At 38.6% G+C, this 20,468-nt stretch overlaps 1 protein-coding gene across 3 annotated transcripts in view; it reads left to right on the forward strand.

Annotated features, from left to right (window-relative positions):
• Positions 1-20,468, forward strand: part of ANKS1B (ankyrin repeat and sterile alpha motif domain containing 1B) — a 398,734-nt gene that overhangs the window by 333,058 nt on the left and 45,208 nt on the right. For all 3 annotated transcript variants that reach the window (XM_056481972.1, XM_056481971.1, XM_056481973.1), the window contains one exon: positions 17,439-17,546. In XM_056481972.1, the coding sequence (XP_056337947.1) occupies positions 17,439-17,546 (108 nt within the window). The remainder of the gene's footprint in view (positions 1-17,438; positions 17,547-20,468) is intronic.

Raw genomic sequence — 20,468 nt, forward strand, 5'->3', positions numbered from 1 at the left:
ATAAAATGTGTAGGTTTGGATTTCATTTTTCTAGGAAGCTGGATAATAGTCATAGAAGCAATGCATATCAGAATAGTTGTGTGCTATATGGCTGTATTTGAAAGTAAAGCTCAAAGAACGAGTCTTTTATTCTTCTTCACATTTCTTTAATCATTTTTTAGCATGCTGTGAAATAAAACATACCCTGTCATATTTTTCTTCTCAAATCACCTTGCTCTACCTTGTTCTTATTTATCTAGTGAAGCAGGAGGCCATGTCTGAGCACTTGTACTTTGCACCCTGCACTCCAGTTCTAAACTCATTTGATCAGTTTACTGCCCCTTTTCATTTCATCCTGATGGCCGTGTCTTCTCTTATATTTTACCATGGAGTGATGGAAGTCCTGGATGCCTGAGATGCAGGGACAAATCTTACCAAGTGGGAGGCATCCAGTTCTCTTCATTTCACCCAGAGCATCCTTCTTCTTGAGACCCGAGATCCTTGTGAGCTTCTGCTGTAATAAAACGTGGGTGCTCACAAAGCAGTCTGGAAACGTTGGGAGTTGACAATATAGGATCAAGAGCAGCTATTAGTAAAAGTTGCTAACATCTGCATCTTATCCTAGTGTATCATTAGAGTTGTGACTGGGATGAGCTATCTGTGGCTCTTAGCAACGACAGCCTGGGTGAAGTTCCTGCAGAGGAGGGAGAAACACAGCAGAACTGTGGGTTGTCCCCAGCTTGTCTCAGATCTGCCTCAGTTTTACACACAAAGCAGTGGGCTGGCAGGAGAGGATTAGTACTAACAGCAGTGTCCTTTACACCCAAGTCCCAACAGAGCCCTTTACAGAGCACAGTCAAGGAGAGATGCCGTCATACAACTCCTCTCATCTCTGCACATGGTTCTGTAGTTTGATTACACTTGTGTCCAAGCTTTTCTTTGCATCCCTCAGAGACTGTAAATTCCTTCTACTTCAGTGAGTCAGAATCGTCGACAACCCAGTGTTGTGAAAAGCTGAAGCTTTGGGGAAGGGTTGCAAAATGCCTTGTTCATTTTGTCTCATGAACCACAAGGAAAAAAGTTGTCAAGTTTGGAAATAAGAGGTTTCTCTTAATTAGAATATGCATGTCACCTGAAAATCTAATTTGGTCTCTGTAAGGCTTCTTCCTTTCTCTTATACAGTAAAAAGGTGGCAATTTACAGTAGGGCTGTTCCAGCTTGGGCAGACTGCTCCTGTGTGTAGAATTTGAAAGTTCAGTTGTCCTTTAATTAGTGATTATCTACATGAGGAAAAACTAGTTAACCTCAGGGCTTGAAATATTATAGGTTAAAAAAAATTCTTAATTCAAAACTGTCTATGCAGTCATGGGACTTGTGCATTTGTCTTCCCAACAAAAGCTGAGATTCAAAAGTTCATGATTTTGGGAAGAAGATAGACCTTGTTGAGACTTGTGTTGAAATCACAAGAGTGAAAGACAATATACAGGATTTACTCCCACCATAACTGTGCCATCTCTGAAATTGAAATAAAGAGTAATCCTAGGCTGTTTTTCTAGCTCTGAGTATAAGCAGCTATGAGATTGAATATATTTGTAGGGTAGGTCTGCTGAATAAGAAATTACTATTTTTACACAGTCAGCTTTTGTTCTACTGTTTTGTTTTAACTTTTTTGTTTTAACTTTACCCGTCCTTTTCAGTTCTGCAATGCAGTGTAATCCCTGTTTTATTGGAGTACAGCATGTCCAAGCGAGACACTGGCTTCATTCCAGTCAATGTTATTTTGACATTGACATCAAGAAAACCAGGTTCTCATCCTTGTTACCAATACATGGTATTTGAAAGAGAATCTTTCACTGGCATTAGATCATTGCGGCAGGTAATTTATAAACTTATGGAAAATATTTTAAGTGCTTTCAAAGCTCTAATGCATGTATGCTTTGTTATTAAACAGTGTCAAGCTGATATTCAGTGTACATTCAGAAGTTTTTAAAAAGCAAGGATTCTTTTGGGAGCAGAGTGCCTCAGAACAAGAACATAAGTGTAAGCCTAGACAAAAGATCAAGTGTTAGCTCAGATTTAGACAGGAGCAGTTTCTATAGGGACTGTAGGTTGTGCAGCCCCAGATGTCCAGCACCCTGGTACTTCAGCAAGCTGAGAAGGCTTCTCACTGGGTCCTCCTGCCCTGGGAAAAGTACATGGGTCCACAGGCAAGGGCAAAAAAACTCCAAAAAAACAGAGGTATTTTGATTCTGCTTGGAGGATTTTTATATTTGTTAATATTTAAGTTAATGAAATGCCTGACCTATTGAATTATTTTCTTAACAATTTATCCAACTTTAAAATGCATGAAAAATTCAATGCCACTAACACAGCAAAAAAAAAGATTCAAATGTGTGTTCATTGAGTGCATAATAATCTGCAGTGTATAGATAACTTTTCAGTTTTCTGCACAGATTTAGCTGTGCAACTTTGAGCTGAGTTAAAATAATGATGTACATTTTGCCATTTAATTTTAGATCCTATTTTTCAGTATATGGGTCAACTTCTTAAGTCAGTCTTGCATTAGTCTTGTTGCACAAAGCAGGTTTAGAACTGCAATCAGGTCTTTCACATTTTCATTTCTTTAAAATACTGAACTGTAAATGAGAAAATTATATCTAAAAATTATATCTACAAATGCAGATGTGTCTAACAACAGTTCTTGTCTTCTTGCAATCTGCCCAACAAAAGTTATATTTACTCTCTGAAAGAATTTTTTTTTACTAGTGACTCTTCTGCTGATAGATCTCTGGAGTTTTTTTAATCTTTCAGGAATTAGAGATTTTAGTGAGAAAAGGTTTTTCCATCTCATCTTAATCTCAGTTGTAAATTTTATCAGGTTTTGCTATCTCACTTTCTCTGCTGTTGTGAGGAGCATTTTAGCACAGTAGATTGTGTCTGCATTTTTGTTTGGGGTGGGGGAAGCTGCCTTGATTTTGAACTTAAAATAGATTGTGTGAGCCTCTGTGAGAACATCTGAATAGTAAATCCTCAGCTGTGTACCCCAGAAAGATGAGGCTTACCTCCCAGTTTCTCTGACCTGGAGCATGCTATTCCAATCCAGTGGATTTGATTTGGTGGTCTCTGTTTCTCAGCCTTGTTGTGGCTGGCTCTGCTGCAGTAGTATGGGAGGTTTCTTACACATTTTTCTTTCCTTCTTCCTAGCCATTGTGTGTGTACAAAGATGGTAACACACATCATGCATTCTTACTTAAGAGTGGGTGTATTTATTTAAACCCCACATACTTGCACACCAAGTGTTTGGAATCAACTTGATGAATCATGCCAATGCAAAATTCATTATACTTTCCATTTTATGCCATGAAATTATGCTTTTATGAGGAGGGTGGCCTGAGAGCTTTGTCAATTCAGGTCACTGGAGGGTATCTCTGAGGGACACCAGTCCTGATCTTGTCCATAGAGTGCTCTGTATTTAGAGTTTTTGTGCTCTTCATATATGGTATATGGAAATTCTTCCTGCCCTGGATTTATTTTTGATGCAGGCTTTGTTAATGCACATTTTCTTATCACACACACAGTATAAAAATGTGGTTGAACTTTAAAGAATGATTGACTGCCCTTGCACAAAGAGAAACCTATATATACTTTTTTATATATATAAAATATATGTGTGTGTGTATATATATATATATGTATTCTGCATATATATCACCTGACCTTTAATCTTAACAGGTCATATGAAGTGGTGAGCTGAGCTGTGAGGCAAATAATGCCCTTTTCCCTTCCCTGGTTTTCAGAGATGCACATGGGGGGAAAAAAAGATGGCTAGGATAAGCTTTTGACTTGTTGGTGCCTATTGAAAAATAATTCCATGCAAATCTTATGGTAGACATTCTTCATTGTGCTTGTCAATTGTTTCACAGCTTTACACGTGTTTTAAATGAGATAACTGGACTACATTGCTTTAGCATTTAAATGAAGCCAAATTAGTATTCTGTCAGCAAGCAGAAGGGGTTTTTATACTAGAAAGGTGTAGGAGGGAGAGGGATAATGGGGGATGAAACTTGCTGATACAAACACATGCCATATTCTGTTAAATATATGAAATTCTGAACAAGGAATCTTGTAAATTATTAAAGATGACCCCAGATGATTTTAACATACATGCCTGTTCCTGGGGACTTATGAAATTTTTTATCAAAATGATACAATGATAACATACAAGAGTAAATTTTTATATTTTCTAAGTATTTTCTGCATCATAACACAGTAACAATTTTTTGCTTTAGACAGTGAGAAAATGTATCCTGGTGAAGGGATTTAATGGGATTTTAAATAACTAAAACTTAGATGCACAATTTTATACAAATTATAACTCATAGCAGGAGCCCATGTTCACAAAATCAGTTCTTTCTTCAAAATGTTATTGAATAGCTAGCCCTTCTTCAAAATGCTTCCTATTGGTGAAACATTGTGTTCTCTCTGTCCCATCTCAGTAAAGAATTAAGCAATCATGTGTGTGGTAGTAAACTCACAGCTGATGAGGGGAGGTGGTTGCAGTTCTCCTTGCAGTACCACTTGTACACAAGACTGCACAGACCATGAAAGAATAGAAACGCATGTGGGTGTTTGTTCTCTTCATTTCCACGGTATCCTAGAGTTGCAAAATGAGGACAGAGATTGCTGAAGAGTGAGCCAGTCTTTTTCTGCAACCCTGAGTGGTTATCCTGTAAATAACATATATAATAGACATTAAAAACACATTAAAAATGTTCATTACGTGGTTATTTCACTGCTTATGGAGGAGAGCAGATGCCATTAAATCAAATTGGATTTTATTATTAATTCAACTGCTTCCTTTCCATTTTTTCATGGACTTTTTGCCTTATTCATTGGTCAGCAGTTTTTGTTCATTCTTTTGCTGTCATTTCTCCCTGTCAGCTCTGCAGTGGTCAGCTGGATGAGGTGGGAATATGGTTGCAGGTGTAGATAAATTGCTGGGCTGGGTGGTGAGTGATGGGTGGTGAAGAAATGAAGGGGACCTAGAGGAGAGCTGCAAGGGAAAAGGAGTGTGGGGTTTCTTGAGCTGAAAATAAGATGTGAAGAGAGACAGGGAGAAGGTTGACAGAGAGGGAAGGAAGTTGAATTTACAAAGAAGAAAATAGGAAAATTACCTGAATAGCCAGAAGAGACAGATAAAATAATCTACTCTGGTTATCACAAATGCCTTCTGATGTCACCTACTGATATCCTTCAAATAGTTGCTTTTTAATTTTATTGTAAAATGTTAATCCTTGCATTAGCTATTTCTCATCTGATTACTATAATGACCCATTTTTCTGATCTTCCTATTCTTCTGTCATGTTATTCATCCTCTTAAAATTCCAGCACTCATTTTATCTCTCGTAGGTTCCAAATTTTTCCTTTTGCTTTATTATTTCAGGAGCTTGCATTGGTTGTATCTGCAGCTAAGGAGCAGATTAACAAAACTTAACATTTGCATTTTAAGTTCTCAACAGACACAGTTCTTTGCACAGTTAGTACTTAATTGTAACTCGTGGTGTCTCTCACCATCTTCTCATTTATGATTTGCACATGGTGTTTTGTCATTTGTTTGTTTTCCCTGAGCATGGATGTGGAGGGATCCCTGGCCTGCACAAGGTCTCATTTCCCTCTGGTCTGTAAGACAACTGTGGATTGTAATGTTCCACAGTCCTACCTCTCTCTGAGGATGAGAGCATTCACTGGTGCCTGAGATGAGGCATGCAGCAATGCATTCAGCATTGTTTGCAGCACTGCAGCTGCAGAATGGCAGCAAAGCAGCTCCAAGCAGGAAGGGCACACTGGGCTGCTGGTAGGGAAATCTGTGCACTGTGGCATTCCACTGTGCTTCAAACTCCTCCATCCCTAAGCCTACCAGCATCTGGTTTTGAACTGGAGCTTCTGTGTCAGTCCCCAGGAGGATCTACCAGCACATTGCTGTTGTCTGGGAGCAATCTTGGAATTTTAGGAGCTAGTTAGTGCACTGTGCTCTGCTCCCTGTTTTCCAAACTGAAATACACATTTTCATATCCTGAGCAATTCTGAAGAGCCAGTACATTCACTTTCACCCAGAGGGTGTTTGGGCACTGGAACAGCTCCCCAGGGCAGTGGTCTCAGCCCCTGACAGAGCTCAGGGAGCGTTTGCACAATGCTCTCAGGCACAGGGTGTGACTCTTGTGCAGGACCAGGAGCTGCACTTGATGACCCTGATGGGTCCCTTCCAACTCAGCTTATTCTATGGGTCTGTAATTTTAAAATGTTCTCCTAATTTTATGTATAATTCTATATCTTCAAGTGTGAAGAATCTGGATCATTTTTCCCAGTCCATCCATGCCACACTTTGATGGCAAAAGCTTGCCTGCAACTCTTGTTTAGGGTGAAACACAGAAAAAGTTCCTGACAATGAATGAACTTCCCACTACTAAGTAAGCCTGTGGTTTTTTAATGCAGAAATATAACATTTCAAAAGCATATTTTAAATTAAGCACAGTCATTTCCTTACAGTTCTGTTCAAAAATTTGGTTTACTTATGCAGTTGAGTACCTGTGAAAAATCTGTTTGAGAAGAAAATATCGACACAAAATATGAATGGAAAATATTCCATGATTCAAAGGTTCTTATTACAGCAGAAACAAGTTTAAATGTCAGGGTTCTTAAAATGAGAAAAGGCTTACACTTTTCTGGATCCAGATCTGGATCACAAACACAGGAAGAATTTTAAAACCCCCATAAATGAGATGTATGCATGAATAGTAGACTTTCTAAAACTGTACTTAACGGTGACTAAATTTAGGCTTAGTGACTAATTTGAAATCCAAAATGTTATTTAATTCTCTAGTACAACTCAGAAACACATTTTAAGTAAGTGGTGTGAAGGTACCCCAGGTGGCTGCAGATTGGAACATAGCAACTATGTAGATTACATTATCATCTAATTGTCCATAATAAGAGTTTTTTTCTCTTTGCTGTTATTCATGTAAATCTACTCTTCTGATTCATTATTAATCACAGTTCATGTGGTGATTTGGTGTAAAATGCTCATTACAGGGTTTCTTATGTTATAGTGAATTAATGTGGTCTGCACTGTAGTGCACATTTGTGACAAGATCATATAAAAACTTAATTGACTTCACAACAATGCCTCTGGTTATTATACCTAACACTGTAAATTAAGAGATATAAAAGTACATGTAAACTAATCTCTTGTTTTGCTGTAGCCAAACTTGTCATCCCAAACAAATGTAGATTGTCATGGCATTATTTCTGATCTGAAAGGTGATTATTTAACATTGTAGTAACATTTGTAAAATAGGATTAAAATAGAGTATGATCTTCACAATGCGTAAATGGGCTGAATCAGTTATATAAGACTTAGTTGAAGAAATGTGAAAGTGATTTATTTTGAAGGTACAGATCACATGAGAATATAATGAGCTCTGAATGTATCACTGAACAGCACTAGGGGGGAATAATTTGGGCAGGAGGACTAGAGCTACTGGGTATTTGACTGAACATCAGTCAACAACAGAACACAAAAAAAGGAATGTTGTGCATAGTAACAGGAGGAGTGTGTATGAAAACTTGTCCATTTCTGTCCCCTAGCATGGTTACCATCATATTTCAACTGGGTTAATGTGTTTATACATTGTATGCTTTATGTCCACTTTAAATAAACTAAGGAAAGAAAACAAATTTCTATTTTTGGTAGGAGAGTTTTGCAAAATTGTGTGTATGTTGTGATAAATGACTTACAGAAGAAAAAAAATGTTCATAATGATGAATTATTTTTAGAAGTCAGTGAGGACAGAACAAGAGATATAGAAGTGCCCATTTAGGTAAAATGTTAACAAAAAACATAATTCAAGAATCAGAGAGGTTAATTGCTGAGTTAAGGATATTTATAATCATAGGGTCATTTAGGTAGGAAAAGACCTCTGAGATGATCAAGCCCAACTGTTAAGATAACAATGCTAAGTTTAAGCCAGCACTGCCAAGATATTTGCTGAATTAGAATATTTAGAATTATAAAAAGACATGACTAGATATATGGGAGATCCTTGACAACATTCACTGTGGTTTGGGAATCATTATACATGTGAGTCTGGGTGTCTGACTTCTTGCAACATGGGACAACTATCCTGCAGTTAGCTGGACCCATAGGTTTGATAAGTCATTTTGGTTTCATGGACATCCAAATATCCCTTCATGTAGCACTCTGCAAAATAAGGACCTGCTAGCATGATGGGAAAAGGGAGGAAAGGAATCCTTGGAACTGTCTTTCCTTCTTTTGCCTTTATTGTGTGGTTTGGATAGGGTTAAGATAAAGAATAAGAAAATCAAAGCCTAAACCATGGAGATGAAGTTTATCTTCCCTTTGAAGAAAACTTTCATTTTTGGGAACTTTTGATAAGGCTGAAGAGAAAAAGGAGAAAGAGTAGAGGTGTAGAAGACATGCTGTACTACCCTGTATGAGAAGTCAGTCATGTACAGCCCTTCTCACTGAGAAAAATCAAATAGAATTTGTAGCAAGAAAGCCTTTCCCATGCCAACCCATTCATTGGTGGATTTTGCCAGAATGCTTCATTAGTAATGCATCTGCCCAAACTGAGGATTCAGAAACATACATCTGTATTTTTTTTCATATATAAAATAACTTTAAGGACAAGAAGTTTGAGATGACCAACACTTTGCCAGTTTTCCCTGATAATAAGTAGTTTGCAGTATATATATATATATATATATATATATTTTTTTTTTTTTTTTTTTTTACCATAGTACAAAGTCAGCCTCATCTTTGGAGAGCTCTTCAGTACAGCTTGCTTTGTTCTAATTTGGTTATGTACAAAAATGTTTCTTCCTTAAGCCAGACTAATGTTGAATGTTTAATGAAGGAATCTGCATAAGAAGATGTGTAAGATCTGAACTGCCTTTTGGTTTCAATCTCTCTCAAATCACACAGACAATAATCTTTTCTGCTGGAGTTCAGTGTGTTGCTCAGAGCCACATGGGAAGAATTTACTTGAGCTATTGACGAATGAATATTTTTGCCACTTAATTTGTATCCTTTTGTAACCCCACTTTTTGATGGTATTCCTTCCTGCTCTTACCTCAAAGCATGAAAGAAAAAGATATTTTGAGAAATGCTTTTGCTGTCCCCTTGCTGCCCCTGGCAGAGTTAATCCAGCCATCCTGCTGTGCTTATAGAGCCTGTTCTTTCCCACCCACGGTGCTTCCTCCTCACAGATTAAGAGTCAAAGTACAGGATGATGCTGGCTCTGCCTGTGATGTATGATTCTGCTCTGCCATGGTGGCCATTGCCTGCTTTAAGATAAGGAACTACCATTGATATCATCATGACAAGCATTAAGGATATGAAAAAAGCCAGGATGTAAGGGAGAACTACTAGCTTTTTTAAAGCCATATCCTGTATTTGGAAAGTGTGCAAGATTTGGGGTTAAGAACCTGGCAAGCAGCATCACAATCCAAACTAAATGTAGATGAATCAAAATTTCTCTTAATTTATTTAAACTACACTGATCAGTCAGATTACCTGAAAGAAAACAGTAGATTACTTTAGCTGAAATTGAGATTAATTGGTAGCTTTTATGTATGCAGTAGCTTCTTCCATTTGGTGTTAAAGGATGATGTTGATGAAGGTGGATGGGAATGTGAAACTTGAGGAGAGGGGCTGGCATTTAATTCAATAATTGTTTAATGAGCAAAGATTACAAACCAAGATAGTAAAAGATGTCTGAGAAAATAATTAGATGGAGAATTTTTTTATTAATTATTTTTTTGCTAAGGTTGTGTGTCACAACTGTACTGAGTTTATCAGTTATTCAAAGTTTATTCTTCTAGGGAGTGTCCTTGCTGAAAGAAAAGTGATGAAATTGGTCAGCTAGCTGCTGCTACAGTCCAGGTGGAGCAATAATTGAGGATCCTCTTTACATCATGTCATATCTGTTGGTACATATTTCCTGTAAATTAACGAAATTAACATCTTGATAGTGGTGACATTCCTGGATGGCATTAACACCTGGTGCCCAAAAACAAAGTTAAAGTTGCCTGTTACCAGCATGTCACAAAATGTGTTCTTGCTTCAGCATACCAAACACTGTCATCACCATTGGTGTGGCCAAGGGTAAGCAGCCACTCTGCAGTAGGGTGGGGCCACACTCACAGCTGTTTAGAGCTGCTAGTACTAAAATACATGGGCTTATAGACCGTGGTTTCTGTTAGAGCATCTGCTTTATGGCTCTTTACTGACATTTTTATCCTAGCTGCTCTCCTCTTTTGGGTGGTCCATTGTGAAAGGAGCTGCAGTTTCCCTGCAGTGGGTTCATCTTGTGTTTGGCTCGTGCTGCTGCAAGCACAAGCAGCTGCTGAAAATGAGATTTCCACACCTTCTTCTGGCTGTACTTTCCAGCCCATTTACTTGTGCCATTGTTAGCATTTCTGGGATCAAGGAATGAAGGAGATGAGGAGCTGGCCATACAGAGAGCTGCTCCCTGCCCACCACCCAGATCTGTGTTTTTGGAGTGCATGGGATCCCAGGACTGAGATCCCTGGGAGGTTGCTCTGCTGCAGCTGGCCCCACTGCAGCCCAGAGCCCCTCCTGCTAGACCAATCCCTGGTATTTCTTTCTGCAGATCTTTCTTTTAAGGAAGCAGTTTTCATGAGATTTATAGGGCAATGCATCTGTATTTTGGCAGTGAATGGGGATGGGCTGTGGCCTCAGCACCATGCTGTCAGTTCACAGTACTGACATACTGACATTGCCAGTGATGGCTCTTGTATCAAAGCCTACAAACATTTTTCAGATTTTTATCATGATGGTACTTTAACAACTTTTCCCCTCAAAAAGTGGGTAAATATTAATGTTAGCAGTAGAGTAAGTCTGGTGAGGAACAGCTGAGGGAGCTGGGGGTGTTCAGCCTGGAGAAAAGGAGGCTGGTGGGATTATTGCTCCCTACAACCACCTGAAAGGAGCTGTAGCCAGTGGGGATCAGCCTCTTCTCCCAAGATACAAGTGACAGGACAAAAGGAAATCACCTCAAGCTGCACCATGGCAGGTTCAGTTTGGATATTAGGAAAAAATTTCTTCACCAAAACCATTATCAAGCACTGGCACAGGCTGCCCAGGGAAGTGGTGGAGTCAGCATTCCTGGAGATATTTAGGAGATGTGTAGATGTGGCACTTAGGGACATAGTCAGTGTTGGAGCTGGCAGTTCTAGTTCTCTGGTTGGACTCAGTGGCCTTAAGGGCCTTTCCCAACTTAAATGGTTTCCATGAGTCTGTGGTTCTGTGATAGCACAGCCAGAATGAAGCCCCTGTGCATAGATCTGCCTTGAACTAGATATTTAAGAGTGGAATCAATGCTTTTAATGTGAATGTTTTACAGTACAGAAAAATAGTTTTACTGAACTGAAGTCATTGTGATGCAGAAGTAATTAAGTCTTCATGCATACATCTGGTAACTGGCAAATGTACCAATGAGCTAAGTCTGTTCTGAATAACATTTCTAAACATCAGTTCTGATCCTCAGTCCAGGTTCTTCTCTCCAGAGTTTGGGTTTTCCTTCTGCATGTTGATGACAGTCTTTCTGCACTCATTATATGTTTAAAGAATGTTGATGATGTTAAAAACAAAGCAAAACAAACACAGAGGGACTTTCATTAAACTCTAGTAGTAGAAGATATTTAACACCATCTTAGATTTTTCACTATTTTTGCTGTATTTTTTATTGGTCTATATAATTGCATTATATAGAAGTAAACAATTTCCATTCCTAATATATTAATATCTTTATATTTAACTGATACTATTCACATATTGCAGAGCTTGCCTTTTCATGACAGCCTTGGTTATGACTGTGAGCTAGAGTAATCTGCATTTTTACTCCAAGCAGTGAAAGGCTGTTTGCTTCTTCTGATATTGTAAAAACTCTCATTACTCTGTGTTATTAGAAGGCTTTAAAAAGATGCCATTTACTTAGCAGACAAATGTCCCATTCTTTAAATGGGCTTGAATGTTTGAGTTTTTTTCCTTTTGCTTGGAATTAAGTCTGCAATGAAACTGGATCAAAACCAGGAAAAAAAAAAAAAAAGGATCCATTTTAGAGCTATTACATTTTTTTATAGAGATTTTTATTTTATCTCTTATTTCTCATTACATGAACTGTATTTCATGCTTGTATACAGATTAATGTGCTTTGCTGATAATTGCCTATTAAAAATAGATAAATAAATTATTAGCTCATTATGAAATGTGTTGTAGTACCAGTAGCTTTAATTATAATTTATCTGCTGTGTAAGTAATCCTGCAAAATATTGTGGGATAACATATTAGTATTGCAATTGCTCTCTTGTAGTGCTATATGATTAACACTGAAGACCTCAAGGAGCAAGTACTCCTGGTCTCTGTGACCACACATTCTTCAGGTCTGATCTGGACCAGTAACTGGACCTGTCATTAGCTCAACACACAGGTGAAAATGCAATTTGGGAATGTGTTCCACCTTTCAATTTATCTAATATTTTTTCTACTAACTTCCTGTGAAAATTGAATGTTTTCCTTTATGTACAGACCTGCTTAGTTCTTGCTGTTTTTCTCATAAATAATATTTTCAGCCTTATCTCTTTGAATAGGTAATTATTGTAACAACCTTGGTGTTTGTATGCATAATAGATCTGTAGGATTTCTGATTTATGGGGGTTTGAGACTAAAGTGACAAAATGCACATATGTAATGTTTGTCATTACATCTGAGGCTTGTAAAATGATTGAACTGTGACTTATTTCTTAAAAGGCCTTGTATTTAACTTTTTAATTTAAAAAATAGTTTTTAAATAACAGTTCAGGTTTGGGTTTTCCTTGAAGAGCACCCAGTTCTGAGCCCCTTGCCATGGGGCCACCTGCCTCTAGATCAGGTTGCTCAGAGCCATGTCCAGCCTGGCCTTGAGCACTTCTAGGGATGGGACATCCTTGATTTCTCTGGGCAGCCTGTTCCTCACTATCCTCACTGTAAAGAGCTTTTTAATATTTAATCCAAACCTGCCCTCTTCAAGTATCATAGCTGACTTGGGCCCATGTAATTTTCAAAATATACCAATTATATTACACCAAGTAATCCAATTTTTACACCAAGTAATTTTGGTAAGTATGCAGAATATAGAGGTTTTTTTACCTTTTTTGTTTGTTTGGTGGGTTTTCTTTGTATGCTTAACTGTTAAAACTGACAGCAGTTCTATGGATGGGATCTATGAAATTGATGCTGAAAATTTATACAACAAGCATGTTTAATTGTTTTTCAGATTTTCAATTAAACCAATCCCATTGATCAAGTGAGCTGTATGGTTGATCTAGGGTCACTTTCTGGGTATTCTGCCATGTTTTAGATTAGCCCCATGGAGCAGCATTGTGGCAGGAGAGGGGTAATAATCAAATGTATCCCTTTATCTGTAAGTCCAGATAGCTTGGAGTTTATTCCAATATTCCAGTGGTAAAATGGTTATTAATTATTTTAGCAAGTGTTTTGGGCTGTTTTCTTGCAGAAATGGGAAGATCCTGCTTTTCTGGCTTAATTTACCATTTTTTCTTGAATTCTGGTGTCTGATGCTGCTACTGCAGAATCACTTGCACTGTTCTGATCACTCTTTAATTTTAGACTTTGTAGCTTGTTCCTTGTGTCCAATTGCTGCTACACATTTATTCCAGACCTCCTGTGCTATTATGATCCTAATTTTAGCGCACACAAAAATTTTTCAGATTATTCCAAGAGAAGGAGAATTAATGTCTTGAATTTCAGTAATCTTTGTAATATTCTGGAAAAAAAGTAGAATCATAGAGTATTGAATATTATAATTCAATTAGAGAAAAGATCAGGTGGAAGAATGTTGCAGAAATAATGCTAATTTTTAGGTGGAATAACTTCCAGCATTTGCACATACACAGTCATCAGGGAGTTATTGGGCTACATGTGTCTTTTGAAACATCTGTCAACTAAGCCAGAGATCTAAATGCAAAGTGTTACATTGGTTATATTTGTGGATTTCTTACATTTCCTAGTGGAGTTTCATTTCGTATGCTAATCATTGCAGAGTACAGAAGTAAAAATAAGATTAAATTTTTGTGCATGTATCAGTGCTCTGGACGGATGACTTGCCCCATTCTATTTTAATTGTGTTTCAACAACAAATACATGAAATAGAGTAGTGTCATTTTTGTCTTGGGTATCCTGCTGTCAGTGTGGAAAACAGCATGTCATATACTTTTTTTTTTTCCTTTTGCCCCAGTAATGAAATAACATGTTGTGGACAGCCTTGAGCTGCTCTGAAGAGTTTCACAACATGTTGCTGCTGATTCCTGCAGCCACACTGCAAAACTCATTTCATTGTTGTGTAGTAAGTGGGCTACAGTCCATTTGACAAAATGCCTCACTGCATGACACTTAGGTGCATTGTATTGACTGTCCTTATTCAGTGTTTGCTCTGTGTTATGGTGTTCACTGTAACCTGATTTACAGAAATTATATACCAGGAGAGCTAACCTGTGGGCTGCTTAGGTGCAAGACTTTCAACATTTAACACATTTCTATGGTACTGCTTTAGGCAACTGTACCATTTCACACTGTTGACCTATATTTGTGATTATAAATACTGTCAAGGCTAATCCATCACAGGACAAGTTTCCAGAGTTTCAGGATGTTTGTTAAACCCTCATAACTCAAATATAGAAGTGTTTCAAAGAACACTGTTTGTAAGTTGAGAAGCAGGTTTTCCAAGTAAGGAAATTGCTAGGGAGCCATTTCCAGAAGAATCCAGCTGTCTTCAGTTAACGGGTATGTGCTCCAGATGAGGCTGGGATGCAGCTGCCTGTTGCCTGAGGACCATATGTTTCTGTAGGTTGCATCATTAACTCCCTCCCATTCACATTTGGGGCAACCACCATTATAATAGGAAAAGAAAATGTGGACTAAGCTTAGCAGTGCCTATGGTGTTTAAAGGTCTGTATTGCTTTCAAAACAATTTTTTAAATAATTTAGTCATTGAGACCTGTCTGCTGATCTCTTATGTATGCAGTCCCTCAAGACTCATGTCCTTTTCTTTCCCAATGTTCAACAGCTCTGTGAAGTCAAAGAGAATTGCTTTGTGTGGTTTGATATAGCTAATAAGGCCTTCAGAGTGCTGAGGACCTTGAAACAGCCCAAAGAACTTTAGCTTGGCTTAAAAATCTCTGGATAAATGATCTTGTTGATGGGGAAGCATTATGAAAGAAGCAAGTTCACTGAAGTGCTTTACTTGAGTAATGCTTAAAGCAGCTGTAGCTCATTCACGTGTTCCATGCAGTTAAATACAGAGATAAACTGTGCACCCTTCTGTTTAACACTCAGTGTAAACTGAATACATAACTAAGTCTCCTGCATGCCTCGGGCATTTCTCTGTGTGCTGCATTATCTCAGCTTCACTCGTGCTTCTCTAGATTTAGACTGGAAGGATAGCACACAGCAGGGTGGTTGTGGGGCTGCAGCTTGTGTCTGCTGCTGAGCTGCAGGGTCTGCAAGCTGCCTCTCCAGGAAGGCCTCCATCTGCTTCATGTCACAGCCCATCACTTGGGAGATGTGGGCAGAAAAGAGGTTATTGGTGTTCAGCAGGATCAGGTACACAGAGCCACCTGCCAGAGGAAACGTGGACGGATCATGTGCACGTGGATAGGCAGGATGGATAGGCACACATGCCAGGATAATGACAGCGTGTTGCTGAGCCAGATTTTGAGATACTGGATGGAAGAGATGTAGCAGGGGAGTCTGGGTTTGGGTTTTGTTTGTTCTCATGAATTGTAGCTCCCAGTGCTACTGCTTAAGCAGAAGTAGCTGTTCATTTAAGATGTAGCGTTTCCAGTTTTTTAGAGGACTATTACTTTTTCTAGGTTGGGCAAGAACTTCCTCTCAACTGAAGGGTGTTGACACACAGTGGTCCTAAATATAGTGGGAAGTACTGTTTTCTGAGAGGGAATGGAGGCAGCTCTGGAGTATGGAAGCACATGTACAGCCTGGAGGAGTTATGTAAGGACACTGCTGTTTGCAGAGAGAGGCTTTGCTGCTACAATTAGTGCTGCTATACACTCCTTACGCTGCAGCCATTGTAGCTATTAAAGAATAGCAGTGAAATATGTTCTTTTTCCACTAATACTTAAAATTTCCAACTCGCTGCTTCTGCTCTCCCTCTTTTCCTGAGAGCAGTGGTGGTTTTGTACGAGGCAGGGGCACAGAGAAATACAAATGAGGAGTAGTTGCTGTAAATTTGGGACAATTTTTTGGCAGCGTTCTCAGAATTTGGACAAGCATGAGGTATGTGAATAGATGGACATATTCTTTGCAACAGAGATTTTGTGTCTGATGAAAAAAGTAAACAACTCCAGGGTAAAGTTTGTCAACCCAGTGTTTCTTACACAAGGATAATTCTAGATGATAACACAAAGTGTATGAAATATTTGGAGATTACTTGTATGTGTGAATCTACACATGCAAGTAACCAAGGACAGCCCTTAAACCACATGCAAAATGCTGTGGGTAGATTTGTTATTTCATTACCTTGCTAACCACACCAGGTGACAGAGGGACAGGGACATGGCTCCATTCTGGCTGGCAGGAGGGGAGGGGAGGGCTCCTGCCTCTCTCTAACACGAGGCTTCCCCCATGTCTGTGAGTGTGTTCTCTCTCCACAGGACTTCCACTTCTCAAAACAGGCAGGGAATGAACAACATTAGGCATAATAAATGGAGTTTTCCCACACCAACAATTTTAGCATTCCCAGCTGCAAGGTCACTTTGAGAGAAACTCTTCCCTCCTCCTCTGCCAAATCTTGCAGTTTTAACCCTTTCCTAGCAACACTGTGAAAGGCATGGTGAATAGATTTAAAAGTGGTAACATTTACTCATCACACAATTCCTTTTTTCCCTTGTTGCCTCCTCTAAGCATTCGCTGGCTGTTTCTCACTCTTTTCCTCATCCATCCCATGATGGGCATGGATGAATCACTTTAATCCTCATCACTCACTGTTTGCATGTACCTTTGCATTTCCTTCTCCAGTCTTCTCATCCCCTTCCCTTTTTTTCTTCTTGCTCTTCTGCCTTCTCTTCATTTCATTTTTGTTTCCTCTTTACTCATATTTGAGTCTGTTTTTTTTCAGTTTTCCACACCTATATATGCTCTAGTTTCTTCTTTCATTTTACAGTGTTTTTCCTCTGATCTCACCTCTTATTTTCTCTGCTGTTTGCCTTTCACAGTTCTTTGTCTGCTCAGGCTGTCTAGAGGACTAACTCATTGAAAGGTTTAAAGAGATGGCTTCAATCTGAATGGATCATCATGTAATGGTTGCAATGTGCCCTTTTAATGATGCATTTTTGTATTATTTCAGGTCTTAAAAATTAGCTTGATTGGGCACCGGAAGCGTGTTCTGGCATCTTTGGGAGACAGGCTTCACGAAGATCCTCCTCAGAAACCACCTCGGTCAATAACCCTCAGGGTGAGTCCCCACCATTACTGGTTTGCATTTCTTGACAAGTCAGCAAGGGTTTCATAGCATTCACAAGAAAACAATGACTGCTTTGAGTGGGGTTCAACTTAGCTCACTTCAGAGTTGTACATTATGGACATTGTAGGCTGACCTGCTCTGTCACACTTCCCAGCAGAAATACACTGACATTTTTACAGGGTGATCCATGTGACTTGTGTCAGATGTCTGCTTTAGGAGAAGTAGAATCTTAGAAGCACCAGTTTATCTTTGCTAAAGAAACCAGCTCAGGACCAGGGGTGTAAAAGATGCACATCTTCATTTGCCCACAGGAATCCCAGCCAGTGGATCAGTATTGCAGGAGAGTTACCATTTTCCTTTCATGTTTTCAAATGTTAGCACTTATTTTCAGACATATGCTTTAGGCTCTCTTTAAGAAGAACCTCTTGAAATTTCTGAGATAAAAATGCCATTAAGGTGTCTCTATATATCAAAAGTTTCATCATATTTTTAATTTTCATTTGTATTCCCTCTTTCAGAAACCTTGTTGCAATGTCCCTGGGGTTTTTCCACACTTGGCCACATTTAACCTCTTCTCATTAAACCACCTTCCCTCAGTTTCTCTAATCCAATGCCTTTGCTTACTTGTTCTCTGCTAGTCTTAGCAAGTTGTGGTCTGATGGCCACCTCCTACTGTGTTCTCTCCAACAGAGTTCATAGCAACATTTTTATTTTGATATTTTAGGTCACACCTTTTGCATTTGATTGAATCTCATTATTTTCATGGGGCTGCATTTCATCTCGTTTGGGATTAAATTTCAAAATGTCAGAGAGTGTCTGTGCTCCCAAGTTATATTTCCTGGTGTAAAGAGAAATACAGAAAGACAGAATGAGGGCTTATTTTTAAGTGTACTTAAAATTTCTTTGACCAGCCTGTTTTCACCCTGCTTATTTTCAGATCTCCCATGCAGACATTTTAGATCCCATCCCTTAATTCAACCTATTCCTAATGCCATATTTTAAAAACTCTGACAAATCTGTAATGTGCTCTAAGGCACATTGCACAAACATGTGGATGTTTTTCTTGTATTTTATTTTTTATGTGTTTTGTGAATGATTCCTGATGCATGGCAGGTGTTAAAACACTCCAAGGGAAAGAAACAGATAAAAAGGCAGACTTTTCTGCTGCATGCCTTCAATACTCTGGACTGGATAATTAATTCATCCTCACCAAGTGGGAAAGTTTCCACAATCCACATCCTTGGTCAGGACTGTATATTCTCAGTTAACATGGAAGAGAAAACTGGATGTCCTCCATCTGTAGTCAAAATGATAAAAAGTATCTGCTGCTGCACAGCTAGAGCTACTGATGCGGGCCAGTGCTAAATGTCATTTATCACCTCCTGGACTGGAGTCTTCACAGAGAATCCTAAAGAGGGGGACATGCACTTGGAATAAAGCTTTCCTTTCCCATCAACTGCTACTATGCCATTCACACAAAACAAAGACATAGTGTTTGGTTTGTAGTCTGCAATGATTTGTATCTTGAAAATTGGCTTAAATGAACTGTCTGCTGCTGCTGCTGTAAGATTGATTTATATAGAATCACTGAACAGTTTGGATTAGAAGGAGCCTTAAAGTTCATCAAGTTTCAACCCTCTTTGCCATGGGCAGGAGCACTTTCCACTAGGTCAGGCTGCACTACATCAGTAGAATAGATAGCTTTAAAATATTTCAAAGTAAAAGGTTAAATATTGAGGAAAAGCAAAAATTCTTTAAAATCTTAAAAATATCCACAATATATGTTATTCCTTGTTGTATATTACTGTGTACTAAGGAAACACTATTTTTATTTCAAACATACTATATTCAAATATATATATATATATATATATATATATATATATATATATATATTACAACTATATATACACACACACTGTACAAATATACTTTTCTATACACAAAAGTACAGAAATTGCTGGATCTCAGGTTACCTATGCAATCTTGCTTTCTTTCCTTGAGTGCATGATAATCTTTAATCACAGGACCAGTTTTCATGTTCTTCATGAGAGCCCTTCCTCACCCAGTCTCTGGAGGCTGGAATTTAAACTGAAGGTCCAACAATTTTGGCAGAAAATTTGGAGAAGTGCTGCAATAGTAATGATATTTTAACACAGTAATAAATTAATTGGAGAGAATTTCTGGTTTTAAGTTAGACAAACATTTGTGGCATGTGAAGTGTATGCAGCCAGCTTGGGGAAGGGTTTTTTAAGCTCTCTTCCAGCCCTGACCTCTGTGGTTGCAGGTGTGCATGAGCAGCAGGTCTGAGAGGGGGTGAGACAGACTTTGAGAGGGAAATGCATGATCAGACATCCCTGCAGGTCATGTGTCCTTGCATTCACAGCTGGGTAGAAACACAGACTAAGAGTAGCTTGGTACTGAGGCCATGGCAGCACCTGCAGGGGTGTCTGTGCCTGGACTGCAGGTTTGTTTAGGGAGATGAGAAAGTGGCTATGGAGTGAAGAAGAGAAATGAAGGAAGAATGGGAGAGACCCTCATGATTAAAGGAATAGTTGTACAAATTAAACTACGACATACCACAATAAAATTGGATAATTTGTGGTAAGTTATTTGATTAATTTCCTCCTGAACAGTCAATAATTGTATGTTACTGACAATCTCCATATTTGACTGGAGTCTTGAGTCTGATTTGTACAAGTGCTGAGTACACAGTGCTGAGAATTAGATCAACAGAAGTGGAGCTTGGAACTCAAGCACTTGGGAGACCAAGCATGGATGTTGTCATTGAGTGACTGTTACTTTCCAGCCTTTGTCTGTGTGTCTCAGGTCACCCACACTAAAGCAGTGATTATAAAATGCCAGAAGTCACAGGTGTGGTGAAAATTAATTGATTGGCATTTGTAAAGCACT

Source organism: Oenanthe melanoleuca, chromosome 1A (genome assembly GCF_029582105.1).
Source record: "Oenanthe melanoleuca isolate GR-GAL-2019-014 chromosome 1A, OMel1.0, whole genome shotgun sequence".
Lineage (NCBI taxonomy): Eukaryota > Metazoa > Chordata > Aves > Passeriformes > Muscicapidae > Oenanthe > Oenanthe melanoleuca.